Below are 16,088 nucleotides of genomic sequence, written 5' to 3' on the forward strand. Positions count from 1 at the left end.
AGCCAAATAATAAGATATACTATTGGGTAATAGACCGATTATCTGGTTATAGATTCTGGTTATATATATTGGTCTATTACCCAATAGCATATCTTATTATTTGGCTTTGGGGTTCCTTGCATGTCTATTCTGGGGTTTATGCTTTTTATGGGATAGGGGATTTTTTGTCCTTGTCTTTTTGTAATAATTTTTTGTGTGTAATCTTTTGTGAATTTTTGTGTAATTTTGGATTACTAAAGTTATTTTTGGATTAATTTGTTTATATTATTTCTGGTGACACATGTAGGTGTCACGATTCGGCTGGCAGGAGGTGGATCCTCTGTGCCAGAGAGGGATAGGCGTGGACCGTGCTAGTGGACCGGTTCTAAGTTGCTACTGGTATTCACCAGAGCCCGCCGCAAAGCGGGATGGTCTTGCAGCGGCGGTAGCAACCAGGTCGTATCCACTAGCAACGGCTCAACCTCTCTGACTGCTGAAGATAGGCGCGGTACAAGGGAGTAGACAAGAGCAAGGTCGGACGTAGCAGAAGGTCAGGGCAGGCAGCAAGGATCGTAGTCAGGGGCAACGGCAGGAGGTCTGGAACACAGGCTAGGAACACACAAGGAAACGCTTTCACTGGCACAATGGCAACAAGATCCGGCGAGGGAGTGCACAGGTGAACACACTAATTAAGCCAACTGCGCCAATCAGTGGCGCAGTGGCCCTTTAAATCGCAGAGACCCGGCGCGCGCGCCCTAAGGAGCGGGGCCGCGCGCGCCGGGACAGGACCGACGGAGAGCGAGTCAGGTACGGGAGCCGGGGTGCGCATCGCGAGCGGGCGCCACCGGCATCGCGAATCGCATCCCGGCTGGGAGAGGTATCGCAGCACACCCGGTCAGCAGATCTGACCGGGGCGCTGCAATTGCGAGGATGTTGCGAGCGCTCCGGGGAGGAGCGGGGACCCGGAGCGCTCGGCGTAACAGTAGGCAAATAGTTTTGTATTTGTTTCCCAAGTCAGAAGTGCCCAGATTGCCCTGCAATTGCCTATTCGAAGTATGAACAGGAGCAGGGATTCCTGTCAAAGGCAGGAGTCCCCGCTCCTGTACAGTACAGAATGCATGGCCTAGCAAATGTGTTGAGTGGAAGCTGCAATCTATACAGCATTACTACTTCGTGGCCTCTAAGGCCCGGTTCATACTACAGATTTTCCAGAATTCCTTTTTAAAAGTCTGCTCAGAAATGGGATTCCTCAGCACAGTGTACACAACAGAATTTCCATGGCTGAGCTCTTTAATGTGGAAATTTGCTGAAGAATGATCTTGTTCATTCTTTTGTTGGAAACTGCGCAGAATCAATTGCTGTCCATGGTGAGTCAGTTGATGCCTGCCAATTGTGTAGTATGAACATAGCCTTAGTGTGAACATAGCCTTAGAAGAGCAGGGACGAAACAAATCCTACATGAATCAAAAATGTTAGCATAATCGAATTAATTAATTCATGCATCTCTATTTTTGACACAGAAGGTGTAGTATTTTTCATTATAAAATAGTTATACAGTAGTAATATTCATATAAGTATATACGAATTAAGGCTAATTCATTAGCCTGCATTTGTGGGAGGGGCAGGGATTCCCTATAAGAACCCGCGGCGTTACCTGTTCCTGACGCCGCGGGTTCGTCACGTCCCACCCAACCCTCCCTCAATATCATTCTCACTCCATGACTATCATTACACATCAGGGTATGCCCTCTATTTTTCCGGTGTACTCCTACGCGGAAATATATCGCACAACTGTAACTGCCTAGTTAGGTTACAGGATTTAGCAAGAATAGGAGTTTAGTTAGAGGTCAGTTAGGTAGGCTCGCTATACGAATGAGCACCGACCACAAACAACATATAAACATTGAACTTAAATACATTAAATACAACAATACAGCACAAGACGATTCTGAAACTTACAGTGCATCAGGGCAGTATTCAGGCTGTAGAAGTCTCCTTCCTTGTAGTAAATATATAGTTATATCGAAAGAGTTTACATCCGCATAGGGTGGCGCCCCCCTGGTCATTAATTCCCACAGCAGTATGCCAAATGACCACTACAAAAAGTGTAAAAAATAACATTAGTTCTACAAAAAGAATGATTTTGATGTTGTCTTTCTGGAATATGATGGTAACATAAGACTTGACAAGTCCCATATTTATTATTTGATGACCAGATGTTTAATGACAATCTCTTCCTGGGTTAAAAAGTCAGCATTATGTCATTTGTAACAACAGTATAAATACCTCTGTTCTACAGGATTATTTACCACAAACTTACAAATAAAATGTATTCATGAGGTCATTAAAACACTAAGGGCTTCTTCACCTGGCTGAGCAGCTGCACATACATATATCAGCATATACACATGTGAGTAATGGACGTGAACTCCTGTCATAATAGGAGGATATAGAATCCGGCTTCCCAGGATGAATAATTATATTGTTTTTCATGCTATTCAGTGAAACACTATGACATATCATTGCTTAAATAAATTAAGTGATTAAATAAATTTGAGCAGTTTAAACAGGTACGCCACCGTGCAGGAGATCATGAGGAGTGACGGACTCCCTGCCATCAGACACTTACTTCTATTTAAACCGGAGTACCCCTTTAATGTGACCAGTGGATTTCTGAAGTTGCATCTTGGCTGTATTCACAATGGAGCTGAGCTTCAGTACCTGGTCCACTTACTTGTAAAGAGGAGCTACTGTGTGTGGATGAACAATGAATTGACCACAGAGCTCACTGAAGTGCTTATATTGCTTATATTGAACACCCTTATATTGCTGGCCGTAGGGTTTGATGCCAGTGCAATAATACATTGATAACTTTTCCTAATTATTTGTCATCAATGTTTTTTCCACAGAAAACTCCTTCAATGCTTACTGTGCTATGTTAAGACAATAGAGTACCTGGGCCATGATGCATTTGTTAGGGCCCTTTTTAGATGGGTCAATGGGAGACAGAGAACATATTTCACATCAGCGTTCATTTGCTGAACCTCGACAAGGCCCAATCAATTGTGCGGTTAGGCTGCACAAATGATCACTACAGCCCATTATATACATCACTGCAGCCCATTATATACATCACTGCAGCCCATTATATACATATGGCTACACAAAAGATGTGATCAACAGATGAACGAGCAAAGAAACATTTGTTCATTCATCAGCTGATCAATGATACTTTTGCACAAGATTTTTAACTCTAAATCACTCTAAATCACATAAAAAGCTGCAATGTTACATGGGTGACTCAAAGCAACTGAGTAAATGAGCACTGCCATTTGCAAATATTTTTTTATATAATGTAGATAATATGATTATATGTATTTTTGTAGTATACATTGGTTAAAAAGTGTGTACATTTTTGGGTGAAATAATGCTGTCCCTGCATCTACTGGCTGTGTGTCTATGTGAGGAGACCAAATACTGAAAGTGATGACGGACAAGCTGGGCTCTGTACACTGAGGACAAGCAGGGCTCTGTACACTGAGGACAAGCAGGGCTCTGTACATTGAGGACAAGCAGGGCTCTGTACATTGAGGACAAGCAGGGATCTGTGCACTAAGGACAAGCGGGCTCTGTACACGGAGGACAAGCAGGGCTCTGTACACTGAGGGCAAGCAAGGCTCTGTACATTGAGGACAAGCAGGGCTCTATGCCGTGAAGACAAGCGGGGCTCGGTGCACTGAGGACAAGCAGGGTTCTGTGCACTGAGGACAAGCAGGGCTCTGTGCAGTGAGGATAAGCAGGGCTCTGTACACTGAGGACAAGCCGGGCTCTGTACACTGAGGACAAGCAGGGCTCTGTACACTGAGGACAAGCAGTGCTCTGTACACTGAGGACAAGCAGGACTCTGTCCACTGTGGACAAGCAGGGCTCTATACACTGAGGACAAGCAGGGATCTGTACATTGAGGACAAGCACGGCTCTGTACACTGAGGGGAAGCAGGGCTCTGTACACTGAAGACAAGCAGGCCTCTGTACACTGAGGGCAAGCAGGGCTCTGTACACTGAGGACAAGCAGAGCTCTGTACTAGGAGGACAAGCAGGGCTCTGTACACTGAGGACAAGCAGGGCTCTGTACACTGAGGAGAAGCAGAGCTCTGTACTAGGAGGACAAGCAGGGCTCTGTACACTGAGGACAAGCAAAGCTCTGTACACTGAGGACAAGCAGGGCTCTGTACACTGAGGAAAAGCAGGGCTCTGTACACTGAGGACAAGCAGGGCTCTGTACACTGAGGACAAGCAGAGCTCTGTGCACTGAGGACCAGCAGGGCTCTGTACACTGAGGACAAGCAGGGCTCTGTACACTGAGGACAAGCAGGGCTCTGTACATTGAGGACAAGCAGGGCTCTGTACATTGAGGACAAGCAGGGATCTGTGCACTAAGGACAAGCGGGGCTCTGTACACGGAGGACAAGCAGGGCTCTGTACATTGAGGACAAGCAGGGCTCTATGCCGTGAAGACAAGCGGGGCTCGGTGCACTGAGGACAAGCAGGGTTCTGTGTACTGAGGACAAGCAGGGCTCTGTACACTGAGGACAAGCAGGGCTCTGTACACTGAGGACAAGCAGTGCTCTGTACACTGAGGACAAGCAGGACTCTGTCCACTGTGGACAAGCAGGGCTCTATACACTGAGGACAAGCAGGGATCTGTACATTGAGGACAAGCATGGCTCTGTACACTGAGGAGAAGCAGGGTTCTGTACACTGAGGACAAGCAGGGCTCTGTACACTGAGGACAAGCAGGGCTCTGTACACTGAGGAGAAGCAGAGCTCTGTACTAGGAGGACAAGCAGGGCTCTGTACACTGAGGACAAGCAAAGCTCTGTACTAGGAGGACAAGCCGGGCTCTGTACACTGAGGACAAGCAGGGCTCTGCACACTGAGGACAAGCAGAGCTCTGTACACTGAGGACAAGCAGAGCTCTGTGCACTGAGGACCAGCAGGGCTCTGTACACTGAGGACAAGCAGGGTTCTGTGCACTGAGAACAAGCAGGGCTCTGTAAACTGAGGACAAGCAGGGCTCTGTACACTGAGGGCAAGCAAGGCTCTGTACATTGAGGACAAGCAGGGCTCGGTGCAGTGAGGACAAGGGGGGCTCTGTGCACTGAGGCCAAGCAGGGCTCTGTGCACTGAGGACAAGCAGGGCTCTGTACACTGAGGACAAGCAGGGCTCTGTGCACTGAGGACAAGCAGGGCTCTGTGAAATGAGGACAAGCAGGGCTCTGTGCACTGAGGACAAGCAGGGCTCTGTGCACTGAGGACAAGCAGGGCTCTGTGCAGTGAGGATAAGCAGGGCTCTGTACACTGAGGACAAGCAGGGTCTGAACACTGAGGACAAGCAGGGCTCTGTGCACTGAGAACAAGCAGGGCTCTGTACACTGAGGACAAGCAGGGCTCTGTACACTGAGGACAAGCAGGGCTCTGTACACTGCGGACAAGCAGGGCTCTGTACACTGAGGAGAAGCAAGGCTCTGTGCAGTGCGGCTCTGACATGCTCTCGACTCACACAGCAGGGTGATTGACAAGCCAGAAGCCTGCACAGAGCCCTGCTTGTCCTTAATGTACAGAGCCCTGCTTGTCCTGCCCTCACTTCCTGTATTTGGTCTCCTTACACACAGGCAATAGCTGCTGGACAAGACAGCATTTTTTTACTCAAAAACAGACACATTTTTTAACCGATGTATATTACAAATATACCCTTTACCTTTTCTTGACACAAAAGCTGAATTAAAATGATCAAAAACATAATTGAAACAGTAATGAATTAAAAAAATAATAATTACCACATCAGATTTTGTAGTAAATTTTTGGGTCTGCAGGCTTTCCAGGGCCATCCATTTCACTGGTAGTTTGGCTCCAGTTTTGTTGTGAACACTGTAGTATTCTTTATCATAAACATCCCTGGCAAGACCGAAGTCTGCTACCTTGACCGTGAACGTCTCATCCAGCCTACAGGAAAACATTAAATGAAGAACTGAACAATCCTGTTCTACTTCAAAATTTGTCAAATTTGTCAATTGAGGCATCTGGCATATATAAAGTCAGTTTGTAGGGGTTTTCCGGGCAAATATATTATTGCTGGATATGCCTCCCAGTACAGTAAAACAATAAGAGCTGAAAATACTTACAAGCTCCACTTCAATAGGTTTAATATGGTGTTTTCTGGTTTTGTAATGCTCAAAAGTTAGAGTTTAATTCCTCAATGTTTTTAAGCCTAAAAAAGTGGCACATTTTAACACAAGCCTAATTTTGTGCAGAAATTTTCGAATTTTTTAGAAAGTGGGATGGCTTTAGCCTCCCGTGGCTTGACAAATTTACTATAATTCACTCCAGAAGACTGGCCTAAATTATAAAAGAAATCTACTTCAGCTCCTAAGACCATGTTTACATGACAAAATTTACTACCGGATTCCACTTGGAAATTCAATCTGTTTCCAATGGAATTTTGTTGCGACGTGCACACAGCAGAATTTTAAACATCTTTAGGGTACGTTCACACATATAGGATCCTGCGCAGATTTGATGCGCAGGATTTGTAACTGCCGATTAGAAGCAGTGCTCAGTCGTCTAGTTTACAATGAAATCTGCTGCAGAAAATGTATAAACTTACTCTTAAATAGGAAACATCTGCTGCTATATTCTCGTTTCTGGCAGAAATAATTATTTCTGCAAAATGCGCTCGGAGATGCAATGCCCTCTATTTAGACCGCACATTTCTGAGGGATCCTAGTGTTGGTATAATGAGAAAAACTGTGTCCCTGTAGCCAAATGTGGCTCATGCACTGATTGGCTGAGGCACGCACACCCTCTGCACACTGGAAGGTACACACGGGGATACAGTTTTCGCTCCTTTGTGTCCTCCTCCCCGAGTGGGGATGGAGAAAACTTGTGTCCCGCTGTCATGTAATAAAGAAAACTGTGTGTGTGCACGAGTCACATTTGGCTACAGGAATAAATTTGGTGCACCTTACTCCAGAACAGATTAGCTGAAGGTTGAAGTGCAATATGCAACAAGTAAATTTGTCCCCATACAGTCCAATACTCCAACATTATTAAGATATTTGTTTGCAATATGGGAACATTAAATAATTAAGCTGCATCTGCCAAAAAGTTACTGAAGGCTTGCTCTGATACATCAGTCTGGAGTCCAAGCTGTTAGGCTCATAAAGCAGTGCCTAGATCAGTGTTTCCCTACCTAACAATGAGCCTCCTGCAGTTGCAAAACTATCATGCTGGGAGTTGTAGTTTTGCAGCAGCTGGAAGCACACTGGTTAGAAAACACTGGCCTAGATTGTATACACTTGTATCTGCTGCCTCTGAAAGTAAATATGTATTCTTATTCACTGACAACAAGCATAAAACACTGAAGATGGTAGGAAGCTATAATATATTAAAAAGTTGTTTTAAATGGTGATTAAACTTTATTTACACACTAAGAAACCATTTTATTAATGTATTAAAAACCGTTTTACTGTATTTAGTAACAAAATATCAAAACAATACCCTGAGCCCTCCACAAATAAACAGATTGTTCATAATTAGAATGTTTTGCTTAACTTAACTTAAAATGCTATTATTGCTTCAGATCAGACAGGATGAAACCTTAAAGGAGAACTACGGGATTGAAAAATGTATCCCCTATCCTAAGGATAGGGGATAAGTTTCAGATCGCGTGGGGTCTGACCGCTGGGGCCCCCCGCGATCTCCCGTACGGGGCCCCGGCTCTCTGGTTAGAGAGGGCGTGTTGACCACAGCACAAATCAGTGGCCGACACGCCCCCTTCATACACTGCTATGGGAGAGCCGGAAATTGCCAAAGGCAGCGCTTTGGCTCTCCCATAGCAGTGTATGGAGGGCACGTGTCAGCCACCGCCTCGTGCGGTGGTCGACACGCGCTCTCTATGCAGAGAGCCGCGGCCCCGTACGGGAGATCGTGGGGGGCCCCTTAGGATAGGGGATGAAATTTTCAATCCCGTAGTTCTCCTTTAATATGTGTATTATCTTCTAGCATCACTGTGTTTAGGGTAACAAAAATTAAAAATATTTATCACAGGAAATGGATTTATAATTTAGTATGAAGCAGGGAACATCATAAACATAAGTTTTTATGATAAAAGCACATGGTGAGCACATCTGATGGGAAAACGATATTTCTCTTTCCGGTGATAAATTTAAGAATTGCTTTCGTGTGGAATGTCTTAAAAAAAAATTATGCTACACGCATGGTTATGGAGGATAAGGGCACCTATATATCTGAAACCTATGACTCCAAGATGGTTTAAAATTTTGTAGGTTTTGTTCACAAATGAAGGTCAACAAAGATGATCAAAATTGATGATTTTTTTTCTTATACGTACGACCAGCTTAAAGGGGTACTCCGGTCCTAAGACATCTTATCCCCTATCCCCGATCACGGGTGGCCCGCCGCTGGGGACCCCTGCAATCTCTCATGCAGCACCCACTTGTGTGAGTGGCACGCAGCACTGGAGGCTCCGAGTCTGAAGCCTCACGACCATGGGGCCAGAGTATCGTGATGTCACGATTCTGCCCCATGTGACATCACGCCCCGCCCCCTCAATGCAAGCCTGTGGGAGGGGGCATGATGGCTGTCAGTGATTGGGACCATGCCCTCAGTACTAAAAGTATACAGGCTAAATGGGACATTTTTAAGAGCAACCTAAATAAATCTTGTGAACGACATATACCCAATGGAAACAAACGTGTCGGAAATAGGAGAAGACCAATGTGGTTAACAAAAACAGTTAGGAATGCGCTAAAGGATAAGAGGAAAGCATTTGGACTACTAAAACAAAGTAGTGGGGAGTCCTTAAAAATTATAAAGAGAATAATACATTCTGCAAATAAGAAATAAAATTAGCAAAAATTGAAACAGAGAGAAGGATTGTCATAGAGAGTAAAAAGAACCCCAAAATATTATTTACCTACATAAATAATTAAAAAAAAAAAAAAAAAAATGAGAATGTTGGCACCCTGAAAAATAATCTGGGCATAATGGTAGAGGAAGATGAGGAAAAGGCCAATCTACTAAATGCCTTCTTCTTTACTGTATTCAAACAGGAAAATGCAATGACAGATGACATGAGTATGGATAATGTAAATTCTACTAATAATCTCACCTGTTTAACTCAACAAGAAGTGCAGTGCCACCTAAACAACATTAAAACGCACAAATCACCAGGCCTGGATGGAATCCATGCCATAGTTTTTAAGTAGTTTATTAAGTACTGTGTTAGACAGACCCTTATAGTTTATTAAGCGCCATGTTAGACAGACCTTATTCATTTTAATTAAAGATTCTATTATGACAGGGATCCTGGGAACTATAGGCCTGTAAGTTAAACATCTGTTGTGGGTAAGATTTTTGAGGGTTTTCTGCGAGATGCTATTCAGGGGTATCTAAATGAAAATTACATAATAATAAAGTAACAACATGGGTTTATGCAGGATCGGTCCTATCAGACTAATCTGATTAGCTTTTATGAGGAGGTCAGTTATAGATTGGACCAAGGTGAAGCTGTGGATGTTGTATATCTGGACTTTTCTTAGGCATTTGATACTGTGCCGCATAAAAGGTTAGTACATAAAATAAGGAAACTAGGACTAGGGGAGGATATATGCAGATGGGTTAGAAATAGGCTTAGTGATAGGAAACAGAGGGTGGTGATCAATGGAACTTACTCTATGTATATAAACACCCCTGAGGAAGTTGCTGACGGGCAACGGAACGCGTGGGGTCTCTAGGGGGGCACCTGCCGTACTACTCCTCCATCTATTGTCCTCCACTGCTAGTCCCCTTTGCTATATATGAAGGATACTCAGGTTGTATACAAATTATCAGTGTTGTGGGGACAGGACTGTATTGATTTAACATTCTTGTTACATGATAGGCTCGGTCGTGGGAGGAACCCGAGAGGTCGTGGGAACCCGAGGATAACATCCTCGACAAAGACCTCATTCACAAGTTCTCGGGTTTCAAAAAGAGGGGGAGACCCAAGGGGGGGGGGGGGTACTGTTACGCCGAGCGCTCCGGTTCCCCGCTCCACCCCAGAGCGCTCGCAGCGTTTACCTGCTCGCAGCGCCCCGGTCAGACCCGCTGACCGGGAGCGCTGCGCTAGTGTCTCTAGCGGGGATGCGACCCGCGATGCGGGACGCGCCCGCTCGCGGTTCGCATCCCAGCCTGCTTACCCGACCTGTTCCCCGTTTGTCCAGTCCCGGCGCGCGCGGCCCCTCTCCCTAGGGTGCACGCGCGCCGGCTCTCTGCGATTTAACCCCTTAAGGACGCAGGACGTAAATGTACGTCCTGGTGAGGTGGTACTTAACGCACCAGGACGTACATTTACGTCCTAAGCATAACCGCGGGCATCGGAGCGATGCCCGTGTCATGCGCGGCTGATCCCGGCTGCTGATCGCAGCCAGGGACCCGCCGGCAATGGCCGACGCCCGCGATCTCGCGGGCGTCCGCCATTAACCCCTCAGGTGCCGGGATCAATACAGATCCCGGCATCTGCGGGAGTTCGCGATTAAAATGAACGATCGGATCGCCCGCAGCGCTGCTGCGGGGATCCGATCATTCATAACGCCGCACGGAGGTCCCCTCACCTTCCTCCATGCGGCTCCCGGCGTCTCCTGCTCTGGTCTGTGATCGAGCAGACCAGAGCAGGAGATGACCGATGATACTGATCTGTTCTATGTCCTATACATAGAACAGATCAGTATTAGCAATCATGGTATTGCTATGAATAGTCCCCTATGGGGACTATTCAAGTGTAAAAAAAAATGTAAAAAAATGTAAAAGTAAAAGTAAAAAAAAAGTGAAAAATCCCCTCCCCCAATAAAAAAGTAAAACGTCCGTTTTTTCCTATTTTACCCCCAAAAAGCGTAAAAAACATTTTTTATAGACATATTTGGTATCGCCGCGTGCGTAAATGTCCGAACTATTAAAATAAAATGTTAATGATCCCGTACGGTGAACGGCGTGAACGAAAAAAATTTTTTTAAGTCCAAAATTCCTACTTTTTTAATACATTTTATTTAAAAAAAAATTATAAAAAATGTATTAAAAGTTTTTTATATGCAAATGTGGTATCAAAAAAAAGTACAGATCATGGCGCAAAAAATGAGCCCCCATACCGCCGCTTATATGGAAAAATAAAAAAGTTATAGGTCATCAAAATAAAGGGATTATAAACGTACTAATTTGGTTAAAAAGTTTGTGATTTTTTTTAAGCGCAACAATAATATAAAAATATATAATAATGGGTATCATTTTAATCGTATTGACCCTCAGAATAAAGAACACACGTCATTTTTACCATAAATTGTACGGCGTGAAAACGAAACCTTCCAAAATTAGCAAAATTGCGTTTTTCGTTTTAATTTCCCCACAAAAATAGTGTTTTTTGGTTGCGCCATACATTTTATGATATAATGAGTGATGTCATTACAAAGGACAACTGGTCGCGCAAAAAACAAGCCCTCATACTAGTCTGTGGATGAAAATATAAAAGAGTTATGATTTTTAGAAGGCGAGGAGGAAAAAATGAAAACGTAAAAATTAAATTGTCTGAGTCCTTAAGGCCAAAATGGGCTGAGTCCTTAAGGGGTTAAAGGGCCAGTGCGCCGCTGATTGGCGCCTGGCCCAAATTAGTAACTTCACCTGTGCACTGGTCTATATTACCTCACTTCCCCTTCCCTGTATTGCCGGATCTTGTTGCCATTTTGCCAGTGAAAGCTTTCCTTGTATGTCCCAAGCCAGTGTTCCAGACCTCCTGCCGTTGCCCCTGACTACGATCCTTGCTGCCTGCCCTGACCTTCTGCTACGTCCGACCTTTCTCTTGCCTAATCCCTTGTACCGCACCTATCTCAGCCGTCAGTCGGGGTTGAGTCGCTATCGGGTGGAACGACCTGGGGGTTACCTGCCGCAGCAAGTCCATCCCGCTTTGCGGCAGGCACTGGTGAATACCAGTAACCCCTTAGACTCCGTTCCCCTGGTACGGCCCACGTCATCACCCCACTGACACAGAGGATCCACCACCAGTATCCTCACAGTACCCGGATCCTGACAGGCGTTAGATGGCAGAAAAATAATTTTGCTCAGAAAAGAAAAAGAACATAGAAAGCTATATAAAATGGGTATCGCCATAATCGTACTGACCCACAAAATAGATATAACATCACTTTTACCGCACAGTGTACACCATAAAAAAATAAAATAAAAAACGCCAGAAATTTTCATGTTTTTCACAATATTTTTAAGTTTTTCACAAAAAATGCTTCATGTGTCAACAAAAATGCACCAGTTATATAAAGTACAATATGTCACGAAAAAACAATCTCAGAATCGCTCCGCTCAGAAAAAGCGTTCTAAAGTTAATACCATTTAAAGATATACATTTTAGAGAAAAAGAGCCTGGTCATAGAGGTAAAAAATGGGTCGGTCCTTAAGGGTTTAAGGTCTATCCATAGATTTTCAATTATGTTGAGGTCAGGAGATTGTGAAGGCCATGGCAAAACCTTCAGTTTACGCCTCTTGATGTAATCCCCCGTGGATTTCGAGGTGTGTTTAGGATCATTATCCATTTGTAGAAGCCATCCTCTCTTTAACTTCAGCTTTTTCACAGATGGCATCCAGTTAGCATCCAAAATTTGCTGAAATTTTATTGAATCAATTTTTCCTTCTACTCGTGAGATGTTCCCTGTGCCACTGGCTGCAATACAACCCCAAAGCATGATTGATCCACCCACAAGCTTAACAGTTGGACAGAGTTTTTTTCATTAAATTCTGTTCCCCTTCTTCTCCAAACGTACCTTTGCTCATTCCGGCCAAAAATTTCAATTTTAACCTCATCGGTCCACAAAACTTGTTTCCAAAATGCATAAGGCTTGTCTATATGTTAATTTGCAAAGTTCAAACACTGATTTTTGTGGTGAGGACGTAGAAGAGGTTTTATTCTGATGACTCTTTCATGAAGACCATATTTGTACAAGTATCTCTTTATAGTGTAATAGTGTATCACAACTCCAGTGTCTGCCCGATCTTTCTGGAGGGATTGTGCAGTCAAATGTGGGTTTTGCATTGTTTTTCTCACAATCCTGCGAGCTGTTCTGTCTGATATTTTTCTTGGTCTTCCAGATCTTGCTTTAACTTCCACTGTTCCTGATGACTTAATGTCTTAATTACATTCCGAACAGAGGATATTGACATCTGAAAATGTTTTGCTATCTTCTTATAGCTTTCTCGAGCTTTGTGAGCGTCAACTATTTTCAGTTTCAGATTTCTAGACAATTGCTTAGAAGAACCCATGGTGCTGATTGTTGGGGCAAGGGCAGATGAGTCTGGGCATTTAAAACCTGTGAGATTGACATCACCTGGTCTTCCCAGGGTGCCCAAACTTTTGCAGATGCCATTTTTTGTTTTCTGTTATTTTGAAAGTGTAGATGATGGAAATAAAATTTAACTTTTGTTGACATATTATAAGAATGTCTAATCTGTAATTTGATGCCTTTTGGAGATTTTTTCCATCTTTCCTTGGCTTCTTTATGCACATTAATACAAATTTTACCTGGAGTGCCCAAACTTTTGATCCCCACTGTCCATCAGCACTGTGGTCCTTCAAAGCCCATGCTGACACTGGCACCTCCTTCATCAGCTGACAGCCAGGGAAATCACCATCCCTTCTGCCCCATGCCAGGGCAAGAGAGCATACCACAGTCTAGCATCTTATAATGAGTATTCATGTTGCTTAGTGCATGTAACACACCAAAAAACATAGTATTTACATCACATATTTATTACATCACACAGCATATGTTGTACGTATATCTGTCTCACAAATTGCAGTCAGGTGCCCCACGGGTGCTGTTCTCCTACACCATGGTCTCTTCAGACAGGTCTCAGAGAGATTAAATTGAAGTCTGTACAATGTGTCTGTTCTTGCATCACACATGGACTCTTTGACGCTCCTTATTTTTTTATTTATGCTATTTAGTTCTTCTTACTCTATGCTCAGGGAGGAGACCTCTGGTCCACAAGTGGCTTCAGCCACATGCTGACTCACTTCCTGCTACAACTAAGCCATCTATTGGCAATGGTTAATACTGCAGTACAATCTTTTTGCATAGGCTTACATTCAAAGTGGAGCATAGTACAATACAGTATATACAGCACTCTTGTTTTTCTGAAAAATTTATAGAACAGAATTACATAGGACTGCATATTAAACTGCTATATAATAATTAGCACAATACTTTTAAAAAATTGTCCGTCAACTAGTGTAGAAACTATATTGCTGTTATATTGAATGTCTAGTTAGAAACATATTCTTTCAGCCCACTGTAAAAGCAATGTAACATTTCTAATGTATTGTACTCTACAATATAGATTATGTTACACTGCTGGAGCATAGACTTCTCCCATTTGCCCTCTGACCTATTCACTTTTCCTTTAATTTACAGCTCTATGGCGTTAAAATCATTATGTCATAGTAAATTTAAATACTTTTTAAGTACAATGACCTGCCTTTAATTAAATGTGGATTTTATTGCTACAAGTTGAAATGAGAAATGACTCAAACATGGCATCAATCATCTGAGAATTACAAATACAGCGATAAAGTAGGGGCCGGCTGGAACTGTGCAGGAAACATTTGTACAAGGACAGACAGGCAATGCAGAATTACCATATCTATACTAGGCATTCTATCTATCTATTTATCTATATCATATCTATCTATCTAGCCTATCTGTCTTTTTCTGTCTGTCTTCATCTTTCATGCCCCAGGACTTGTGAGACATGGGGTGTGAACGCAACTGTGTCAGTAATATTTTATAATGTTATCCTGACTGCCAATTCACCACATTTGATGATTCATAAGGAAGTACATAGCTTTAGCTCTCCTTATGCCAGAAAGGTAAAACTAACACTTTAAACTGCACTATAATTATCTTTAACGCCATATCAACTTCCCAAATTTCCTTTGTAATTTATTTCGCTTGACTGGATATCCTTTTTTTAGGAGACATACACATTTCCTGGAATAAATATTGTCCCATTGGGATTGAAATTGACACACAAAGCTATGTCAGTGGCCTTTGCTATGTCTGTATTAATAAGAATGCATTTTTTTGCCCTTTTTTGTTTTTTTTGTTTTTAAAGCTTAAAATGCATTTGTCATGTCATTTCCCTGACAGCAGAAGTAAAATATACATCTTTCCTATTACAATTGAATTATCTGATTACTATTCCTAATGGTGAGCGCTGTATTGTCTGAAGAGGATTTTTTTGGGTTAGTTTCTTAAAAACTCTCTGCTCTGCATCACCAGATCTTCCCACCACTCCAAAAAGGATCCAGTATCAATGGCTAGCAGTTCCCAGTCCTTGGAGAAAGACACTTCGGTGTATAAACAAAGCTTGTGGAGCGCAACACACAAAGGTGGGCACCTACTACCAAACTCTCACCCTTTACACATTTGGCTATAAAGTCAAAAGCATTAGGCAGTACATTCCTCTGTTTTTATTTCTATATCTGCATTCAGATAATAAGAAGCATTTAATAAAATAATGCTATCATTTTTATGATGTAGACAGTAGGGAACCAAACACTTTAAATTAACCAAAAGGTATATCAAAATGTATACATGTATTTGTACATATTTATACAAATGTGACCGAAAACGACTTTCCTCAAGGGCTCAAAATAGAATAATATTATATAGATAGGGTAGGGGATTTATTATTCACTAAAAGAGCAACTAAAACAACAACCTACAGGTGTGGAAGACCACACAACAAAATGGTGAATATACCCCAGTTAGAAGTAACTTATGACAAGTATGATCATGTATAAAAATTATTTTATTGAAATATATAGTTTAAAAAATACATATATGTATATCTGAAATCACAGAATCAATTCATAAAAGGTAGTATAAAAATAAAGAATATATATATATATATATATATATATATATATATATATATATATATATAAAAGAATAAAATATAAGGTGGATACTGGGGTGAGAAAGCCTGTA

At 42.7% G+C, this 16,088-nt stretch overlaps 1 protein-coding gene across 1 annotated transcript in view; it reads right to left on the reverse strand.

The window, feature by feature from the left end:
- The window catches only part of MET (MET proto-oncogene, receptor tyrosine kinase), a 143,048-nt gene that overhangs the window by 2,193 nt on the left and 124,767 nt on the right, over positions 1–16,088 (reverse strand). The window contains exons 19-20 of the mRNA XM_056573853.1: positions 5,820–5,985; positions 1,939–2,075 (exon numbers count right to left, since the gene is read on the reverse strand). Coding sequence (XP_056429828.1) covers positions 1,939–2,075; positions 5,820–5,985 — 303 coding nt within the window. The remainder of the gene's footprint in view (positions 1–1,938; positions 2,076–5,819; positions 5,986–16,088) is intronic.

Source organism: Hyla sarda, chromosome 4 (genome assembly GCF_029499605.1).
Source record: "Hyla sarda isolate aHylSar1 chromosome 4, aHylSar1.hap1, whole genome shotgun sequence".
Classification (NCBI taxonomy): Eukaryota; Metazoa; Chordata; class Amphibia; order Anura; family Hylidae; genus Hyla; species Hyla sarda.